General features: G+C 42.6%; 1 protein-coding gene across 1 annotated transcript in view; it reads right to left on the reverse strand.

Moving 5' to 3' along the window:
• Positions 1–22,411, reverse strand: part of Muc16 (mucin 16, cell surface associated) — a 109,152-nt gene that overhangs the window by 1,609 nt on the left and 85,132 nt on the right. Inside the window, exons 60-75 of the mRNA XM_063229110.1 lie at positions 20,526–20,698; positions 19,204–19,239; positions 18,170–18,232; positions 16,508–16,629; positions 16,353–16,420; positions 16,025–16,197; positions 15,866–15,901; positions 14,266–14,301; positions 12,873–13,003; positions 12,460–12,527; positions 11,015–11,163; positions 9,582–9,730; positions 9,133–9,200; positions 5,795–5,961; positions 2,275–2,316; positions 1,888–1,967 (exon numbers count right to left, since the gene is read on the reverse strand). Coding sequence (XP_063085180.1) covers positions 1,888–1,967; positions 2,275–2,316; positions 5,795–5,961; positions 9,133–9,200; positions 9,582–9,730; positions 11,015–11,163; positions 12,460–12,527; positions 12,873–13,003; positions 14,266–14,301; positions 15,866–15,901; positions 16,025–16,197; positions 16,353–16,420; positions 16,508–16,629; positions 18,170–18,232; positions 19,204–19,239; positions 20,526–20,698 — 1,561 coding nt within the window. The remainder of the gene's footprint in view (positions 1–1,887; positions 1,968–2,274; positions 2,317–5,794; positions 5,962–9,132; positions 9,201–9,581; positions 9,731–11,014; positions 11,164–12,459; positions 12,528–12,872; positions 13,004–14,265; positions 14,302–15,865; positions 15,902–16,024; positions 16,198–16,352; positions 16,421–16,507; positions 16,630–18,169; positions 18,233–19,203; positions 19,240–20,525; positions 20,699–22,411) is intronic.

Genomic DNA, 22,411 nt, shown 5'->3' on the forward strand with positions numbered 1-22,411 from the left:
GTGGACAAGTCACAGGCCCGAGGTTCCCAGGTCCCTCTTCCACATCCTCTCCACTTGGTTTTGTCTCTTAAGCCGCCTCCTCCCTTTTCACTTTCATGTTTAGAAACTATCCTTGGATAGTCACTTCATTTCCCTCTCTCCCAGTTTCTTTATTAATGTCTACATTTCTATAAATCACCTGTCACCCATCTTTAGCTATATTTTAACCATCCAGCAACTACCTGTCTATAAAGTTGCCTATCTCCTATGTATTTATCCATCAATCAACTATTATCATTTATATATAATTATTCATATATCATCTTCCTATCATCTATTAATTGTCTACTATATACCTATTAATCAATTACATATCTGTCAATCATCTATAGCTGGCAAACAACTTTTTTAGTTGTTGTTTTTTGTTTGTTTGAGACAGGGTCTCACTATGCAGTTCAGGCTGGCCTTGAACTCACTGTGGAGCCCAGGCTGGCCTTAACTCGAAGCAATTCTCCTGCCTCAGTCTCCCAAGTGCTGGGATTACAGGTGTGTGTCACTATGCCCGGCTCTCTATTAGCTTATATTTACCACCCATTTTATCTTCATTTTTTCTCTCCCTCCTTACCTTCCTCCCTCCTTTCTCCACACTAGTCCAATTTAACCAAGTCATAGCTAATATATAAGGAATTGCACACATTTAAAATGAATGAATTGGTAAGTTTTGATTATAACTTACTGAACCGTCACTACTATAAAGATAAGGAACACCCAGGAATCATTCCTAAAACTTTATTTCCAGTTCTTTGTGATCCTTCCCTGCCACTTGCATGTACATTTGCATTCACAGACAACTGCTTATCTGACTTATACCATTAACATATTAGTGTATGTTTTCTACAGTTTATAAGTGGAATGACAGAGTTTGCAATCTTTTCTTTGTGTGGCCTCTTTTTTTCAACATATTTACTTCACAAGCTGTGCATGGCACATGTTTTAATGGTTCTTTCCCTCTTCATGGCCAGGTGGCATATTCCAGTGTGGGGATGTATCTGTTGATGGACACTGGGGCTGATGTCAGTTTGGAGCTGTTATAAACAAATGTTACCAACATTTGTGTACAAGTCTTTTTGTGGACATATGCTATTGTTTCTCTTAGATAGATTACTGGGAGTGGGATATTGGGTACCACAGCAAGTATATGTAACTCTCAAGGAAACAACCAAACTATGTTCTTCCTGCTTTTCACAAGAGTTCCAGCTGCTTCACATCTTTACTGAAACTTGTTAGAATCAGCATTTTAAATGTTCGTCATTCAGTATAGTGGCCATGTACACTTCTCTAACGATCAATGTCATTAAGGTTTTGAGATCTATTACACAGCAGGATGACTATGGCCAATAACAATGTGGTGTCTATTTCAAAAATGCTGAGGCAGATTTCAAATGTTCATATCACAAAAAATATGATGGATATGATACTTAACCTGATTTACTTATGTATACATATACCAAAGCATCACCTTGTAGCCCATGTGCATATACACTTATTGTTTAATTAAAAATAAAATTGGAAAAAAATAAGAAAGCAAGACACACAATCTAGGAGAAAACTTTTGCAAAACATATACTCAGCAGAGGACTTGTATTTACAGTGTACAAACATGCATTGCTCATTGACAGGGCTACATCTGAGAAATGCATAGTTGTGATGATTCTGTTATTGTACAAATATCATAAAGTGGACTTACAGAAACTAAGATGGCCATGACATCACTAGGCAATAGTCTTGGGGGATTTATGACCACAGACCTTATCGCCTATGACCTTGGCCAGCACACCATTCTATGGTGTGTGACTGTATGAAGGATTCCTGCAGCCCAAGAGTAACAGGACAAGCAACAAGGCTTACCAGATAACAGAAGATGAGGCAGGTGATGAACGCCAGGAACCCCGCCAAGCAGATGAGGATGATGGCCCAGAAGGGGAGACCTGGGGATACAAACACTGGGGTGAACCACATCTTGCGACATCCTAGGGCTCTTTCTTGGATCCTGTGTGGCCTGAGGATGCATCTGAACTTAGAGAGCAGAGCTTAGCAGTGAAACACTGCATGGCTCTGAAACAGAGCCCCAGATGTAGGCCCCTAAAGGCCAACTTCTTTCCGCTGCATCTCAGCGGTCTTTGCCACAAGCTGACAGTCATTGTTACCCCGAGCTCTCTGTTTCGCACTCTTTGAGGACACACAGCATCAGGTTGTCCCCACCCTGCCTTTGGTACAAGCTTCTTTGAGGCTTACCAGGGTTTCTAGTCACAGAGTCATTTTTGATGGGAGAATACCCTGAAAATGAATGAAACAGAAAAGGCATGTAAGTACGATTCACTCTTTTTTCTCTTTGGCGGTACTGAGGATTGCACTCAGGGTCTTGAGCACACTAGGCTTATGTTCTGAGCTCATGAGCTATACCTTTACTCATTCAGTAAAATATTCCAAACACACAGAAAAGATGACAGAGCCATAAAATAAACATTCATCATTTGGATTTAACCATTAGTGTTTCATCCAATTTGAACAATATTTCATCTGATTCATGAAAGACATTTTCCTCACTTGCACTACTCAATATTTCCACTGAAATTTTAAAATCAAACATATATCACACATTTTGCCCTGAATACCTTAGTTTGCATCTCAAGAAAAAAGTACATTTTGTTACATAATCATGGAACCATTACCATACCACAAGAGTACAATAAGTGAAATCTGTGTCTGTGGGTACTGAAAATCTAAATTGGACTGAACTGTGTCATGGTAGTAGTGTAATGTACAGGTCATTACAGTTGTGAAACCATAACATCTCCAGAAATTTGTAAATTTTTACTCAAAGTTTTCTCTTTTACCTAAAAACATACTCGACCTCTTCCCCTTCACCTAACATTTCCGCCTCACTTCTAGGATTCACTTTCCATGTAATTTCCCGAAAATCATCTTTGATGACTACTTCCAAGTGTGGATAGTTCTCATTATATAATGTATCACTGGCAATTCCCTTTTTTGTTTTTCGGTATCAGGGCCTGACTTGCTGCTCAAGTCCTCTACCATGGAGTAACATCTGCAGTATTTTACTTTTTATTTTCAAATGGGGTCTAAGTTTTTCAGACTGGCCTTGAATTTGCCTGTACTTAAGACTGTAGGTGTGTGCCACTCTGTCAGGGAAAGGGTTTATTTTTAGGAAACTTCAGCACAAACTGTCAAAGTTGGGGTACAAAGCAACCACTAGGCATACAGGTAAAGGTGGATGGGTTCCCTATTTCTGCAACTCCACCCAAACCAAATTCTTAAAGAGGAGCTATGCAATACAAGGAGGCCTAACACCAAATGGTTCTTTAGGTTTAAGTTAAAAATCCAGCATCTCAGTCCTAGTACAGATATGTGTGGCTATGGAACTGGACAGAATGGTGCTATATGGTCTGTTCACAGCTTAAGTATGCACCACCCCTAAGGTTCCTGTCACAGAGGCTTAGTCCCCAGGGTGGTGATGCTGAGGTGGTGAAACTTTAAGATGCAGAATTTAGGGGAGGAGATTAGATCCTTGGGATGAGCTGCCTTGAGAAGGGAGTAATGTGGTTCCTGCGGGACCCTGGTTAGTACCCATGAGAGTGGGTTGTTACAAAAAGAGCAGATCTGCCTCCTGTATGCATCTGGTTTCCCATTTCACCATGTGATTTCCTCCACATGTACTCCTGCCATTGTGGTGCCATCTACCCTAAGACCTCACCAGAGACTGAACAAACAAGGCTGCCTGGTTTCATGCTGTTAGTCTCCAACTCTGTGAACGAAATAAACCTCATTTCTTTTTTTTTTTTTTTTTTTTTAGAGAAAATAAAGGAAGCATGCATTTATTTTGCTGAATTTCATGCAAAAATATTTGAAATGCTTGTTAAAATGATCTGCATAATCACATGATCTCATGTATATGTTTTAAAAAGTCTATTAAAACAATTTTCTTGTTAATTATATTAATATAAGAATATATTTTTGAAGTCATGATACAATATTTAAAGACAAAATAGATTACACTTTATAGTAATTCAGTAAATAAAATAAAACAGAAACAATCTATTATTAGAAAGGTAGTTCAAAGTAGGATAATGGAAATACAATTAAAAAAATACTCACGTATGTATATGGAAATTTATCTTATTCTCATATCAGTGTGTGTGTGGGGGGAGCACAGACTTTTCAATATACTACTGAGAAAATCAAGCTAACAATATGGAAGTAAATTAATTTTGATCACTTCATATTAAACATGGAAATGTGTGCTATTCAAAATTTAAATTTCAAATTAAATTAATTTAAAATACTTTTTAATTAAAACTTTAAATTAATTTATAGCATCAGAGTGGAGAGGGGCTTTCTAAATATAAATCAAAATCTAACAGCTATAAGGAACACAGAGCAATATTCTATTATGTTAAAGTCAATAAGGACAACTACAAAATAAATACTTGGGGAAATCAAAAAGAAATGAAGCATGGTAAAAATTCATATGATTGAAAAATTCTACTTTTGATTATAAGAGTCAATTTCCTTAATGAAGACAGCCTATAAGAAATAAGATTTTTAAAAGTTTAATTGCCCACTTGAAATTCTCATAAAAGATATCCACATGTCTTAGACATTAGACAAGGAAATTAAGTTCCTTTGAGCTTGTCGTCAATTGACAAAAATTAGAAGCTTGTTAATTTTCTCTACTGGTAAGTCTGTGGGCAACAGGGGTCACATAACTTGATAGGAAAACATTTGAATAAACCTCATTTCTTTGTAAAGTCCCTAGACTTAGTTATTTTGTTATAGTAAGAGAAAATGGACTAACACACAAACATATAAAATTCTCATCACTGTAGGAAGTCCAATTGGTTCAAGCTGACTTTGAACATCCCTGGAAAGTTCTATTGGTAGCACTGATTCAGAGCAGGGATGGCAAGCTTCAGGCCAATGGCTGATAGTCTTGGAGCTAAAAGTGGCTTTCATATTTTAAAAGAATTTATAACAAAAGGGTCATGTACATCTCACAATGCCTAACATATTTCATTTATTATCTATACATTTATAGGAAAAGTTTGCTAATTTCTGTCATAAAAAATCAACAGTGCTCTTGGATGATAATATGTCTGAACCAAGGACAGTGTCCAGAAAGCACTGGAGTGGTGGTCTTTGTGTTAGTCACACTGGACCTAAAATGGACCTCATATGAGGTTTAGCTATTAGTCCTATAAATATGTTAGATATTTATTACATGCCAGGAAGAATTTTAGGGTTCTTTGAATATCAGAGACACCAAGAACACAAAGCTACTCTGTCCAGCAATATTATTGGTGCACAACACGATGTATGCAGTCATGTGTGAGTGAGTATATTTAGATATGCACGATTCAGCTGTCTTGGAGGCACCTTTGATATCAGAAAACATGTCCATCCTGTTATGTTTATTGAGATTAGATCCATATAGCATGGGCCTGGAGGCTTTCATTGATTATTCTACCAAATCAGTGACTGACAATAACACAGAGAAAATCCAGAGAAGAAAAGTAACTAGGTCACAGAGCTTGTCAGGAGAGAACAAAAGCCTCCTAGATCACACAGTGTATTTTTTAAAATCCCCTGAGGCCAAGGAAGTCTGGAGGAACCTTGCTACCTAATACACATCTGAGGAATTTCAATGCTGCTTCAGGCCTATGGCTCAAGATTCTCTGGGGTTCTAAGTAAGGAATGTGGAGCCCCTGCTCCAGTTCCAAAGCCCAGGAGATCTTACCATCCACGAGAACGCTGCTCCTGTCCAGAGTGAAGTTCTGCAACTGGGTACCATTCTGGGTCAATCGCAGGAATTCTTCATAGATAATAATTTTGTCCAGCCTTCGAGTCAAGGGTGAGAAGTTGCATATGGAGTCAACTGCAGTGTGGTTGATGTGAGAGACAGGCCTGGGAGAACACAAAGAAAGAACGGACTCATCTGAATGCCAGACTGATTCCAGACTCCTTGTTGCCTGGCTCTGTCCAGGAGAACTCGGTGCAATGCTATAAACACTCCACATCTGCAAGAGATCTACTGTGTGTGCGTGTGGTACAGTAACTACTAGCCCTGTGCTGGAATCAAGCACTTATTCTGTGCCTAGGACAAATGAGGAGCGGGGAGATAAATTTAATTTAATTTTAAGGTATGTGCATCCAGCCATAGAAAGAGCATTTCTGGAATGCTGGAGAATAGACTTAGCAGAAACACTGTAAAACCAAGAAGAGCACTGGAAAAATGGCCCAAATCAACTGTTTTTTAAAGCTCAGAAATTAACCAGTGGCTTGTAAAGGTCTAGGGAAGGTTTGGTTAAGAACAGCAGTTGAATCTTGGTACAGGAAATAAGCTTTGTAGCATTTGAACTTGCATCATGCCCACACTGTTCTCTCAAGATGCTCAGTAGTTTTAAAAACCAGCACTTTCAGAGCCTTATAGATATGAAAATCAGCAGACTAGTGTGAGATCACATCTATCAGGATGGTTATTTAAAACTGGGACAATAGCAAGTCAGTGAGTACTGCATGTGGCCACACTTCCCACCACTCTGGCCACAGCGTGGACCAGCGGTTTTTTTGTATGAGGGATCAAACTCAGGGCCTTGCACTTGCCAGGCAGCTAGCTGCTTGTGCTGCTGACCCAAATTCCCACCCCTGAGTGGAGAATGCCAAAGGAGCTCTGAGACACTGTTGGTGGAGACACAGCCTCTATGGAAGAGAGTTCAGTAGCGCAGCAAGAGTGAAATGCAGGGTTATCATCTCAAACTACAATACCGCATACCACAGTGTGCCTCAAATAATTGAAAACACAAGGTAGTTGGAAAAACTATTCAACAATGATCACAGCAGCACTGTTCAATCTGGCCAAACAGAGGAGACAACCCAAATGTCCATCAGCAGACAAATAAATAAATGGTGTTACAGCTATATAATAAAATGTATTTTGGTCTTAAAAAGGAATGAAATATCAATGCGTGCTCAAACAAGAATGAATCTTGAAAACAATATACTCAATGAAAAAAATCAGCCAGATAGTGTTATCATCTGATTGCACTCATCTAAAATGTTCTGAGTAGGGAAATCCAGAGAGACAGAAAATGAGTTAGGAGTTTCCAGGGATGAGAGAAGTGATTGGTTGCTAACAGGTATTAGGTTCCTTCAGCAGATGATTAAAATTAGCCAGTGAGGATGGTTATACTACTCTATAAATATAGCATTAATTTAGACACATCAAAGAATTGTATGGTGTGTGAATTATCCCTGAAGAGCTCTATAAAAGTTTAAATTGTTTTATGTGACTAATGGTTACCCTATTGGACAGCACAGGTACACTGTGGATTCTGAGTCATTTGGCTCTAGCCTTCCGTCTTTCATGGTCCTGCCTTCAGTAGCTGATTTTTTTCTTACCACAGTTTATCCATCTTGTCTGCATCTTTCTACTTGAAACAGATCTTAGCCTGGCTCCAACACAGAACTGCTTGGGAAGCCTTTCATAAAGTATCCTTGCTTAGGCTTCACCCCAAAACACATTAAATAAGACTATTTGATATGCTCCACATATGACGATTTTTAAAAGCTTTGTGTGAGGGTAATGCATAGTGATGGTTAAGGATCACTACTTATTCAGAGCATCATTAACTGACACTAAATCAATATTTCGTTTTCTACTCTAAGAGTTTCTAGGGTTTTGGGGACTATTTATTTGATTAAACTTTTAAACACTCTAGGTCATTTTTTCTCACGTTTACACAACCTTAAATTTAGTAAATAGAGCAGATAACTTAATAATGCACAGGAGATAAGAGCATGACAAAAGATCCAATTAATCAGTAATGTAGAAGCATGGAGATCTAATTTCAGGGGAAATACAGTCAACAGCTGGTGAGGAGAAATTACTTGGGCTTTAAATCCCCTGTGGACTGCTGGCTTTTCTTGTGAGATGCTGCCATTTTGGAAGCATTTAATTTTAATCTAATGAATCCTTTTGGACAAGTGGGATATAAAATAAAAGCATGATTCATGTTTAAAATATTTAAAAACATGCATCACAGTAAACGACACACTGCCATTACCACCTTCAAAGTATTCCTCCTCATTTGCCCAGTTGTTATTACCACTTTTGGAAGCACCTCTGGAAGTCCCCTTTGATGAGTGTCTTTTTAGTTGTACTGTCCTGGCTGCCTCTGTATCTTGAACTCATTCAAAATATTTATCTTTTATGGTCATTTGAACTTTGGGTAATGACCTAAAATCGTATGGTGACAGATCTGGTGAATAAGTTATGAAGAGACAAAACAACATTTTCACAAGGTTGCCTTTCTATTGGATGAAACCCAGCAGCAGCATTCACTATTTTTGATTGCATGTTGTAAAGATGCTCATGAAACATTACTTCCAGAATTGCTTTGAAAAGTGGTGAGATTGATGGGCTAAATGTTTTCAAAATGAGGGAGAATAGTTGGGCAGGGATGAATAGCAATATGTCTTTGTAATTTTAAACTTATTTAAACATTCATCAGGGGCTAGGGATTTAGCTCAAGGGGCTGGGAATTTAGCTCAGTGGCACATGCACCTGTGTGGCATATACAAGGTCATGAGTTCAATCCCCAGTACCAAAAACAAAGCAAAACAAAACAAAGCAAAAAAGCATTCATCATATATTTGCGTCACATCTTTTATGATGGTTCTTGAAAGCTTACTTTCTTCTTGGTGAACACAGGTCCAATTCAGTTTGTCTTTTTTTTTCTTGAATCCAAGTTATAGTAAAAATAAAAGATAACTAGCTCTATATTGTTCATTTTAGAGCATTCATATATTTACTCCAGTGGCTGATTTCTCAAGACAAAGATTCTACATACGATGGCCCCCAGTATTGGGCACCTCTATGTCCTTAGAGGATACACAAGTGCTTTTGAGTTTCTAAGCCAGCTGGGCTCACCAGTTTAGGAAGAAGCTATCTAATAAAGGTAAACACTCTATAATGATTCCATAACAACTAGGAACTGAAATACTTTGGCAAGGGACACTTTTATTTAGGGTACAGCAGAAGCTCATAGAGTCATTAGGTCACGAGCTGGAACACACCTGAATGCTGCAACTTGACAGTCTGAAAAATAGCTCTTGATTCTGCTGTTTTGGAAAAGTTCGTTGAGCTGAAAGACAGGACAACAAGTTTTAGATTAGAAGCCCAAGTCCAGTTGCTAGAAGAATTTATAGTCACTGATCACATATCTGCATCTTTTCTTTTTTCTTTTACAAATATTAGCTTGGGCACATGTTCTAAAGGATGTTCTGCTCCAAGGTATGACGCAGCTGGATTCTATTGAGCCTCTCTGTACCTGTTTCTTAATTTGCAAAATGAGAACAAGAGTCTGTCCTCAGCAGTACCCTACGGTGATACATGCATGCTACTGCATTACTGATGTGTGCTAATTAAAAGCTCTCTTCAGGAGCTGTTGTAAACAGTCACCCTCTGACTCCCCAGGGCCCACAGTCAGCTCTGCCTGAGAACAGGCTGAGAATTCCAGGCTCACCGCACTCTCAACACTTCTTTTGTTATGCTGGTGTTGGGTGGTGTCTGGCTGGGAGATGTGCTGGGAATAGGGTAGGTTGGTGATGGTGAAATTCAGCTGGAATTGTTGGGAGCTGGAAAAGATTGGTGGTATTTCTGGTGGCTCCACTTCTACAATTAAAAGAAAAATTATGTAAGAATCAATAAAATCCAATATCAAGGGGGAGTTTTAAGAAAGCTCAAGCTAGAGTACTTATTCCTGGAAATGAGACCCGAGCTGAAGTGTGGAAGGTGGCCTGCAGGGGACCACTTACCAAGCCCTCTATTTTGCATCCATCCCATCCATTTGATTGTCCAACTCATTTTTTTTTTTTTTTTTTTTAACATTTTGAGACAGGGTTTCATTACGTAGTCCAGGCTGGTCTTGAACTCACTATGTAATCCAGGCTGGCCTCAAACTCAGTGATGCTCCTGCCTCAGCCTACTGAGTGCTGGCATTATCAGCATGTGCCACCCTCCCTTGCTTGCTCAACTCCTTTTTCTCACCAAGTGATATGAATTCACAGTGTGCCAGGAAGAGGAGAACGGGTTGCTTTAGAGTGTGGCCATCAAATGAGGTGTTGACTACCCTACGATGGACCTGCCACATACTTTTGCCAGAGATTCTGATTAATTCCTTAACTTCTTAACTAAGGACCCTCCTGCCTCTGGTCTTTTTCCTTCCAACCCAATCTCCACACAGCACCCAAAGGCTCAACTTTATAAAGCAGATCTTCAAGTATGTGATGTCCCTGCTGAAACCACTCAAGAACTAACAGTGTCTCTACCCATGTTTAGCTTTAACTGTAGAGATTCTTAATATCAAAGTGTACTCCACTTTGATATTAAGTGGTGTACTCCAGCCACACCACACTTCGTACAAATTCCCCTCTAATACTCCTTAGTTTTTCTGCCTTCTAGGTTATGGATACATGGAACACACTGCCTCATTGCTTCTGCCCAGCTAGGTCTTTTTCTGCATCAGATCTCAACCGCTTCATCATTTCCTACAGGGAAGTTTTGAACATAGAGCTGTGTATCCCCCTGGGGTTTTCCAAAGGCTCTGGAAATTCTCTTGCAGTGTCAAATGACACACTGTTTACTTTCCTCAAATATTTGTGGAATGAATGAGCTAATCCAGGGATTATGCATAACAAGCTGCCTACAGAGTCAACTTTCAGTTCTCCACGGTTTAGGCTAAAAAAGCTGCATGCAAAAGTAATCGTGTTTTGGAGTGGCAAGGGTTTAATTTCCTTTGTCTTACTGCTTCTTCCAGAGGACTCATTGCCAGGTGTCCTCAGTGTGGGACTCTAGAACTCCGCCTTTTTCTTCTGCCCATCTAACTGCTTCTCTAAAAGACCACTTCCTCACAGTACCATCTCTTCCAGCTACAAAACTGGCCATCTCACTTTGTACCTGTTATATGTATGTCCGTCAACTGGTAAGTGGCACCCAGCCAGTGAGATGAAGCATTCAGGGTCTTGTTTAGAAAAGCTTGTTTCACAAGGTTGGGGTCCAGATGGGAGTAGAAAACTAACTTGATAGTGACCAACTTGGAGTCCAACCTAGAAACAGAGAGCACAGGAATCCAGACAGCAATCTGCATGGCAGCAGTTAACACCCCCAGCGACTTAACCAGAAGACAGCTTTCTTCAAATCGCCCTGTTTAAGAGGCCAATGGTCTAGGGAAAGGAAGCAGAGATTGCCTGGTAGCCTCTTCACTCAATTTAGAGAACAGACTCATCAAAATGGGAAGACTTCCAGGAATCCAAGCTCGAAGCATTGAAAGTCACCATACTGAAGATGCACTAAGCACTTCCTATGTATCGGAATCCCTGAGAAATGATTTATACATTTTCCTTGCTACCACCAAGGAGGGAGGCATTCTTACTGTCTTCTTGTTAAAGACAAAGAAGCTGAAGTTTGTGAGTATTGTCAGCACTGTGTTCAATGACTCTCATTTCCCTCCGTATTTATGTCTTAGTTCTTTCCCCCAGCTCTCAGAGACCTGGGTTCAAATCTCAACCTTGACAATGCTTAAGGAATTTACTTCTTTGTGCCTCGGTCAGGTTAGACCTAAAATACCTCCATAAAGGATTATGTGTTCAGACATAGACCACTTGGGAGGTGACTGGGTCATGGGAGTACTAAACTCATCAGTAGATGAATTCATTGATGAGTTCATAGCAGAACATCTTTGGCAGGTGGGGTCTGGATAGAGGAGGTGAGTCACTGAATGCATGACTTAGAAGAATGCATTCTTATCTCGGGTCTTTCTCTATTTCCTGGCTGCCATGAGGTGAACAATACTCCCCCGCCATGCCCTTCCACCACGTTTCTGCCTTGGAGGCTCCATCCTGACCATAGACTGACCCTCTGAAACTGAAGTAAAAATAAATTTCTTTAAGCCATGTACCTCAGATATTTTGTCCCAGAAACCTAGAGCTGACTAATACACTCAGTCTCACTACCTAAATAAAAGAGATGATCATTGTATCCACGTTATAGATAAGATAATCATGCATGGAAGTACTCACTGGGGAGCTTGGCCAATGGTAAATACTATTATTGGGCTGGAATTTTGAGTTTTACTTCAAAAATCTGCTTTTTAAACATTTCCAGAACAGGAGAAAGAAGTGGATGCTGGGACTCGGTGGCTCCATATGGAGAATCCTCATTTCCTATAATGAAATCTATACAAACAAATTTCTATAGAAAAATCTATAGCCTGTAGGAGGGGCTCACAAGAATGTGGGGAGGAATGCGAAACATCCTGGGGACTTTCAGTTAGAGAATATGCCACATAAGCTCAGAGCTGCAAGACACCAGCTCAGATAATGCTTCCAACCTTCAAGACTTACATCACATTGGTGACCCAGCAGGACTGGAAGACATCTTGTAGCTGGCTGCTTGTGTAGAGTGTGGTGACCTAGAAAAGAGTGGGATGGATGCAGGAGGTGGAAAGCTCAGGGTGGAGGGAAGCATGCAATGGAAAGAACACAGGTCTTGGAATAAAGGGAGACTGATGCTCAAATCTTGGCTCTTCCCTTAACTGGCTGCATGACCTCAGGCATACCACGCCCTTCTGAGTCTCAGTTTGACCATCTTGGAAAATGGGGAAAGCAGCCAGGGTACCACTTTTGAGAACTCTGGAGAAGCCATGACACATAGGTAAAGAGAAGACTTCAGATAATCACTGAATAGATGTGAGTCCGACGGAGCACTGAGGGGGACACCAAGAGAACAGGGAGACAGGAGGGTGAAGAGACTCTACCTTGTCCTCGATGTCCCTCAGCAAGGCAGCGTACTCAGAGGATGCAGGGTCTGGGTTGCTCAGGTTCCAGTTGACGATGTGGAAACTTAGCCAGTACTTGCTCCAGGAGGTTACATTCTGGGTTACGTGGCCTGCAGCCACAGAGAGGAAGAAAAGACAGCTGGAGACTTAGTTCTCTGCACAGTTACAGCACCCTAGGAGACCTCATCACACTACCAGAATCCACCAAAATGAAGCCTGCCAGCTGGGAATCAGAGGGATTCCAGGTGGAAGGTATCCCAAAGAGGGTGACAATGAACCAGTTTACAGGGGTTTTCATGACCTGAGCTTTTCCTATTTGCTTATATAGTCTTCACTTTCTGGAATATTCTTTTACCTCCTCCTCTTCCCCTCCTCATCCTCCCCCCTCCCCTTCTCCCTCCCCTCCCCCTCCCTCTCTTCTTCTTCCTCTTCTTCTTCTTCCTCTTCTTCCTCTTCCTCTTCTTCTTCCTCTTCCTCTTCTTCTTCCCTCCTCCTCCTCCTCCTCCTCCTCCTCCTCCTCCTCCTCCAGGAGCCCAATGAAATGGAGCTCCAGGAAAGAAGGGACTTGTGTCTGACGTACCTCTGTCTCATCCTGGAGCATTGCATGGTTCCAGGATACCAATACACTATTCCAGAGGGCCTACTTTGAGTCACCTTTCCTATGAGGGAGCCCTCATGGCATCCTATTAATAATAGCTGTGCTGGTTTTTTTTTTTTTTTTTTTTTTTTTTTTTTTTTTTTTTTTTATCGGTACCAGGGATTGAACTCTTGACTGTTTGCTTGCAAGGCAGGTGCTTATGCCATGTAGATAAATCCCCAGCCCGTAGCTGTGCTGTCTTTACTGGGCTTAAACACAAAAAACATTTATGACCAATGCACCACTAACATGCCATGGATAGAGAAAAGCTGAGAGCCTTTTCTTTGAGATCTGGAACACAGCAGGGATGCCTGCTTTCTCCACTTTTATCCAACATAAAACTGAAAATCTCACACCAAGAAAATCTCATCATTTGTAGTAACATGGAGGGAACTAGAGATCATTATATTGGAAAATAAACCAGGCACATAAAGACAATTGCTCCCTTAATTTCTTCTATCTATCTAAGCAATGTTTTGGGGGATGGTGGTCTCAAACTCCTGGGCTCAACTCATTCTCTCATGCAACCGTACCTAGCTACCCAACCAACACTTCATAGCTATTTTTGTGTCCAGCCAAAGATATGGAGGTGATTCACAGCTGGTTCTATGGCAATGACTTCTCAGCCTGTGTCTCTAATTTCTTTTCCCTTTGGTCAGAGATAGGGGCAGGGCTCGAGGCTTCCTTACCTGCATGTAAGGGGCAGTTTTGGGGGGTCAGGGGATGTCAACTCACCTCTGGGGGTTGTCACTGAAGTCTGGTGGGTGTAACCTGCAGAGACAGAGATCGAGAGGGAAGGAAAGAGATGATGTGATCTCATCCATGTAGAATCTCAAATAATCATCCTCATAGAAGTTGAGAGGAGACTGACCAAGGCCAGGAGAATAAGAGGGAGTGGTGGGGGAAGGCTGAGCAGTGGTTGTTATGTTAGAAAGGAGCAAAAAGTTCTCGTGTGCTACTGCATAATGAGGCAAATACAGAGAACAATCGCATGCTGTATATTTCAAAAATCCAGAAGAAAGAATTTTTCTAAATATGTATCATAAATGATACATTTAGGAAGAGATAGTTTTAGCATGATTCAAACATTACAAAATGTATACCATGCAGCATTCCAAGGCACCCTATTAATAGTTAAAATAAATTTAATTTTTAAAAACAAAGAAAAAAATCACTGGGCATAGTGGCTTATGTCTATAATCCCAGCACTTGGGAGGCTGAGGCAGGTGGATCTCTGTGAGTTTCAGGCCAGCCTGAATTACATAGTGAGGCCATGTCTCAAAACAAGACAAGTAAAACAAAACAAAAATGTTTAAAATTTTTCCATCACATGAAAAAGTTATGGAGGTCTATTTATTGTAAAAGTGGTAAGTTGATAATACCATATTCTATACTTGAAATTTTCTGAGAATGGATCTTACCTCTCTTTCCCTTTCTCTATGTATATATCACGCACACAATAATCACGTGAGGTGATGAATGCACTGAACAATTTGATTGTGCTCCACCATTTCATGACTATACAGATACCAAACCATTGCATTGTTCAACTTAAATGTATAATTTCACTTGTGGGTTATACTGTAATAACACTGGAGGAAAGTGAACAATAGAAAAATACTTTCAGAAACTGAAATTGATGACATCAACTTGGTCAAAGAATTCCATGCTACTTATCAGAAACAATGGGAAAGACTGTCCCTGCAGCAGTCTGAAAAGAGGCCTCGGGTAGGTGGTTTTATAGAGGACAAGAAACAGAATCGGGATATGTAATGGTCACTCTACATCCATTCAGCACAACCCCTCACCATTGACAAAGAAGCTATCCTGTCCACACACAGAATTAGGCCAAACACAGAGGCACAGAGGCCTCAGATTCTTGGGTACAGTGTTTAAGAAGCTTTTTTTTTTTTTTGGTATCAGGGATTGAACTCATGATCTTGTGCTTTCCAGTCAGGCACTTACACCACCAAGGTAAGTCCCCAGCCCTTGTACACAGTGTTTATACTCAATAGCTCCCTATTTTCTTCTGTTCATCCATCCAAGTCATATTTTGGGGGGAGTCTTACTATGTAGTCCATGGTGGTCTCACACTCCTGGGCTCCAGTGATATTCTCACATGTCACCAAACCTAGTCACCCAATCAACACCTAGTGGCTACTTCTCTGTGTCCAGCCAAACCCATGGAGGTGATTCGCAGCTGGTTTTATGGCAATGACTTCTCAGCCTGTGTCTCTAATCTCTTCTCCTCCCTATGGTTAGAGATGTGGGCAGGCTCGATACCTCCATACCTGCATGTAAGGGGCAGTTCTTGGGGATGTCAGTGAGTACTCACCTCTGGGGGTTGTCACTGAAGTCTGGTGGGTGTAACCTACAGGGAGAGATAGCGAGAGGGAAAGAAAGAGACGTTGGGAGTAGAACCCAAATCAAGGTGTCCTGGGAGGGTAGAATGTGGGTTCTGCAGTGCAGCTCTGTACAGATGGCTGCAGCTCACCATTGACAAAGAGACTGCCCTGGTCCAGGGGGTAGTTGCCCAGCTGCGTGATGCCGTGGGTCAGCTGGCTCAGCTCCCAGTACAGCCGCTCACGGTCCAGCCCGGAACCCGTGGGGTCAGGACGATAGGTACAGATTAAATCCACACCAGTGGCTTCTCTGTCCTTCTCAGGCCTGGGAGAAAAGGGTGTGGCAGCTCTAGAGAAGCTGTGGGGTTGGGATGGGAACCAGAAGGAAGGAGAAGCAGAAAAGAGGCAGTGGGAAGACAGAAAAGCAGTAATCACAAAAGGGATGGTCACTGCTGGCGAGTGGTCAGGCTGTGAGCTCACCTGAGGGAGGTTAGCCTGCAGCCTGCGTACAGGGAGCCCAGGCTGGTCTTCCGGAATAAGGGTCCGAGCTGGGAGGAGGGATAGGAGGAAAACAGGAGTTGATGGAGGGGCTGGATGGGGTTTACTCCCCCAATAGTTGCTGGACCGAGTCTCACCAGGTACTGGAGGATCCTCTCGGTGGAGTTGAACTTGGCTGATCCACTGCTCATGTCTGGTGAATGTCGGAGGTTGGAGATGGTGAAGTTGAGTGTGAGGATCTTCAGGTGGTGCCCCGTGGCTGCAGGAAGGAGGAGGAGAGATGCCTACAACTGAGAGCTGGCCTGACACCAGTGGGAACTCTGCACACGTCATCTGTTATCTTCTCTCCCAGTGGCACTGTTCCCCACCAGTGTGGCCACCCAAGTCAGAAGCTGTGTCCTTCTTCACCTCCACGTAGCACCTTTCTACTGGCTGAATGTTCCTCACGTACACCCTCTCTCCTCCCCCATCCCAGTGCAGGTCCTTTCTCTGACCTACACTAACACCCCAGCAGAGTCACTGGATTCTCTATTTAGAGGACATTCTATTCATGAACACTACAAGAATCTTTCTGAAATGAAAATTTCACTAGGACTGACTTTTCTCTGGTAACACCCATCACTCCCTGTGGCCTTTAGTGCTAATTTCAAGCTTCTTGGGATTACATGTCTTCCCAATCTAGTTCCCGATGGCCTTTCAATCTCATGTACCTGTGCACTCTGAGTTGAGACTCATGCTCCATGCAAACCAAATTCCCACTGAACCTCACAACACGTTATGCTGATTGAGGCTTTGCTCATGCAATCCCTTCTTCCAGGAATACTCTTCATGTCCTATCTGCACGAAGCACTTCTACTCATATTGAAAGACTCAGTTCAGGTGAGATTTTCTCCAGAGAGTTCTCCCTTCTCCATACGGTGCCAGGATGTACCCCCAACCCAACATTTCATTATAATGGTTCTGTTTACTTTGCAAGACGACATTTGTATGCGTGGGAAGGCATAGGACTAAGTTGCTAGACTAATGCGTGGCTATAGTGAGTACCCTGACACTACGATCTTCACATCCTAGTTCCCCAGCTCTTACGTCATGGCCAGCTCCCCTCATTCTTCCTCTTCCCAACCCTCCCCTTTACCTCCGTTTCCTCTTCCTTTGCCTCCTCTACTCCTCCTCCCCCTCTTGCACCTTCTGTCCTGGCTTGTGTCTAGATGTCTCCCCAAAGCCTCACAGGCCATAGATGGAGTTTTCAGCGGTGTCTGGGTATAGGGTTTGCATTGTTGGGGTTAAGTGTGTCATGCTGGGGTTAAACTGTGTGGTTACTAACTTAGCCCCCTGATCGGTCTGGCATGGTTCTTTCCCTGGGTATGAGCACTACTCTCTCTAAGGGGACGTAGCCTGGACAGAGTGTATGGGGCAGAAAGAGGGCTGCTGCTGTCACTTGCTGCTTTTGCTGCCTTCTGCCTGTCATGAGCTGCTTCTCCTCTGCAGTGCCCTCTGCCAGGCTCCCTGCCTTGGAGTCAGCCAACTATAGACTGAAACCTCCTCAAACACTGAGCTACCGTAACCCTTTACTCCTTTAACTTTGGGTGTCAGGTATTTTGTTTTAGCAAAAAAGAAAAAGTAACTAAGACACTTTCTCCAAAGAAATAGTATTTTATGGGAGGAAAAAGGGTCCCTTGGCTCCAGGGATTTAGCTCAGCAGCACAAGCACCTACCAGGCAAGTACAAGGTGGTGAGTTCAATTCCTGGTACAAAAAAAAAAAAAAAAAAAAAAAAAAAGGGCGGGGGTCCCTTGGTACCTGTTGTGGCTTCTGGCTGTGCAGACGTTGATGATGGCAAGAGTATGGTGGTTGGCTCAGGAGCTGTGGAAAGCATTGCCATCAGGGAGGGTCAGAAACTTCACAGAGCAAGAGAAGCCCCTTTAAGCTCACTTGGTCTCCACCAGTGGTCTAATCCAGAACACCCACTCATAAGCGGGGCACCAACACTGAGTAGCAGAGTGACTGTGTGAGTGGAGGCATGATTGAGCCTTTGAATGAAATTAACTCACGCAAATCAGAGTGGGTGAGCAAGAGAGGCAGAATAAAGAGGGCAGATGAATGAACCTGCAGGAAAGCAAAGGGTTAAAGGGACAGACAAGGAAACTGGGTAAATGAAGCATCAAAAGAGAAGGAGAAATTAACAGACACAGGAAGAAAAATTGTAAAGATAGAAGCGGAGAAAGAGAAAGAACATGAAGGTGAATGGGCACAGTGGTGGGTGGGCAACCGAATGGGTGGTAGGGTGGGTGGAAAGGAGGAGGGAAGGGCAACCAGGTGAGGGGCAGAAGACTGGGTGGATGGATGGACTGAGGGACATACGGATGTGTGGACAACTGGAAAGGTGATATCTTGGAAAGCATAACTGGAGCTATGGAAGAACTGATGGCTAAAAAAATAATTGAGTGGACCCCGAGATGCGAGAATGGACAATTTTAGTCAAAACTACTTGAGTAGCCACTAGTCTGCAGGTTGACAGTGTAACCCCTGGTGGGGCTCCTGTCGATTTGCTAAAATGAAGCATAAGCTCTATGGTCATCATCTGACTCCATCCCTTAACCCCGTAAGAAATTTATGTCAAACTTCTACCACCAGCCCAAAGGAGCAAGGAAAATTCAGAAATCCAGCACCACGGCTGCAGGCTCAAAGACAGCCCAAGGACTCAGCATTCTTCTGCTTGCTGAAATCTTAGCTCAACTCAGGAGATGGGGTGGCAAGTTCCCTCCAGGAAAGAGGAGAAAAGCTTGGCCCAAGAGCTACAGAGGCCGAAGGGGGCAGTGGATGCAGACACGTACTTGTGGGAGGCTCTTTTGGACCAGGTTCATTGTAACCTGGAAAACAAAAGTTACAGGTAAAGAGAGAGGGAAGAACAGTCCATATACCATGCTTTAACCCTTGGTGTGGTTCTGCCTGTGTGTACTGAGTGAACATCAACTCACTTTTGAGGATCTTCCTTAAATATCATGAAAAGTGACTTCCGGATATTAGATCTGTCGATCCCTTAACCCCATCTACAAGATGCTCCCTACAAGAAGCTATGGGAAATTTATGCTCACACCTCTCATCTTTACCATATTCATCCATCCAGACCTTCCTCTGCTTTTCTGTCCTTCCTCCAATCTATCTCTCCACCCAGTGGATGTTTAATAAACATTTACTATGTCCAGAGTTCCATTTATATTTGGGGTAGTGTGGAACAAATCAGTCTCTGCCCGCTGGCATTTAAATTAGTACAGGACACATATGTAAGTTTCCTGTATCTTTGATGTCAGGTACAATGTGGATTATAGTACACGCTAGATAAATACTGACTGGACAACAAAACAAATCACAAAATCAGGCCCACACAAACCCTTCTAAAGGGCCAAATCAAAGGAACTAGATATAAAGTCAGAATATTGGCATCCAGATTGGTCACATTCATTGTGAGTGTGGGCAGGTCCCCTTGCTTCTCTGTGACTCAGTTTCCCTCTTTTTAAAAGGGGGAAGAGTGAAGGCCCTGAATGTCTTCCTGGTCACTTCACAGGGTGACTGTGATGAGAGTATCAGTTCCATTCTAGGCTGGGGACAAGAGAGGGGCAGGGATAGTAACTGGACGAACTCCTCCACGGCTACTGTTTTCCTCTGGGAGCCCTGCATACAAAGTGCCCTCTCTAGCACTGTCCCTCCGTAAGTGGACAGGTGCATGGGTGCCCAGTGCTTCTGAAGCTCAGATGCCTAGTTTCACAGTGCCTGCCTCCTTCTCATCACAAAGAACCCACCCAAGAATAGCCATCATAAAGAGTGAGGGAAAGTTGGAATGGGGGGACTGATGTTTTTTGCTCCTAAGGTCTCTCTAGAGTCTCCCGTGAATTAAATGCATACAGCAGAGCCTGGTCATGGGAGGTGAAAATGGAGGCTCTTTGCTGAACCCACCTGGGAAAATTACTTTCCCCATCTCAGCCTCAGTTTCTTCTCCTACACAAAGAAATTCACCAAGGACCAGCCTTGCGTGATGGCTGTGAGAGCTGGGTGGGTGAAGGCAGGATTTGAATCCCAAGTCTACCTCTGAAGACCTGGTAACCAGACACACTCATGGGCCGCAGGACTCTGGGAGCTGGGGCTGAGGGCTACTCACCATTGAGGTAGAGGCTGTCTTTGTCTAGAGCGTAGGGACCCAGCCGGGTGATGCCGCGGGTCTGCTTGCTCAGCTCATGGAACACCAGCTTGGCAGACAGACCTGAGCTGCTGGGGGACTGCTGGTAGGTGCAGCAGATATCCACCCGTGTCTGGGCACCGTTCTTCACAGACCTGGGGAGCAAGAGAAGTGCTGTTGGGGAACGGAGGCCCCCCGGCATCTCTCCACTGTGACCACTGCGTGCCTTCTGGACTGTCTTCCGGTCTTGTTGAACCATTTGCTGCATCCACACCTAATCACTCCTATAATGTCACAGTCTTCTCTTGCTTCCTTCCTTCCTTCCTTCCTTCCTTCCTTCCTTCCTTCCTTCCTAGGATACTTCCCAGGCATACACAGATAAGACGATTGTCAAAGTGCATCCCCTTTCCTACAAATAACTCCAGTTTCTTTTTCTTTATGGCAGTGTAGTATTCCATTGTATATAAAATCACATTTCCTTTATCCATTCATCTGTCAATGGACATATATGTCACTTCCAAGACTTAGCTATTATGAATTGCACTGCTACAAACATGGGTATTCATATATTACTGTAATATAATGTCTTCAACTCTTTCAGGAACATACCTAGAATGGGAATAGCTGGGTCAAATAGAATTTCTTGTTCTAGTTTTTTGAGGAATCTCTGTATGAAGTAAGCCAGTTACAAAAGGACAAACAGCATTATTCCACATGTAACTTTCTAGAACCATCAGGTTACTATCTATAGGGAGTAGTATGGTGAGTGGCAGGTGTGGGGAGGAGGATAAGGCATTTGTGTTGAATGAGGGCTGAGTTTGGGAACTCCTCAGCGTTTTGGAGCACAGAAAAAGTTCTGAGGCTGATGGTGGTAACAGTCACACAATAGCGTAAAGATACTTAATGCTACTGATCTGTGCACTCAAAAGTAGTTAAGATGGGCCTAAGACTTGGCTTAGAATCTGTCAGTTGTTCATGTGTTAAAGGCTTGGTCTCCAGGGTGACACAACTGAGTGAAGCTGAGAACCTTTAGGTGGTGGTCCTCACGGGAAGCCCTTAATCACAGGAGGGGACACTGAACAACACCAGTCACCTTGTTTTGTTTTCTGATCTTTCTGTAAGTGGTTTGCTCCACTACATGCTCCCATCCTGATGTGCCCAAATCAGGAGGCTGCCATCTTGGACTGGAACCTCCAGAACCACAAGTGGAAATGAATCTATTTTCCTTTATAAGTTAATTATCTCAGGCATTTCATCATGGTAATGAGAAGATGAATAATTCAGGTGGTAAATTATATGTATTTTACCACAATTACAAGACAAGAAGGACTTTCAAGACTCAACAGTGCGGACCTTGTTTATATCTCAAATGTCACCGTCTCTCATTCGCTCTTTCAATGTTTTCACACTGCCATTTTGATGTTCACTGAAAACAAGCTCATTCTCACCTCAGGACCTTTGCCCATGCTGTTCTCTCTGCCTGGTTGGGAAACTACTGGGACACAGCTCAAAAGTATCCTTGGATAAAGCTGCTTTCATTAGTATTCTAAATCACCTTACCCCACTTGAAATCATATCATGTAAACATTTATTTTACTGCTTAGTATCTGTTCTTCTCCACTGGATGAGGTCAGGGAAAGTCTGTCTTGTCACTGAGGTACCCACTGCCTACCTCAGAGGAGCTGTGTTAGTTGAATGAAAATATGAAAGCAGTTAGTACTTCACAAACATCAACAGAACACAAACTGATCTGTGGGAAGAGAAAATGTGAGCGCTCACTGCCTGGCATCACAAAACTGGTAATGAATTATTATTTTAGGCATGATAACATCACTGAAATTATTAGTAGGAAAAAGAATCTCTATCCC

Source organism: Cavia porcellus, unplaced genomic scaffold, assembly GCF_034190915.1.
Source record: "Cavia porcellus strain 051 isolate PalLab524CR breed Dunkin Hartley unplaced genomic scaffold, mCavPor4.1 scaffold_17, whole genome shotgun sequence".
NCBI lineage: Eukaryota > Metazoa > Chordata > Mammalia > Rodentia > Caviidae > Cavia > Cavia porcellus.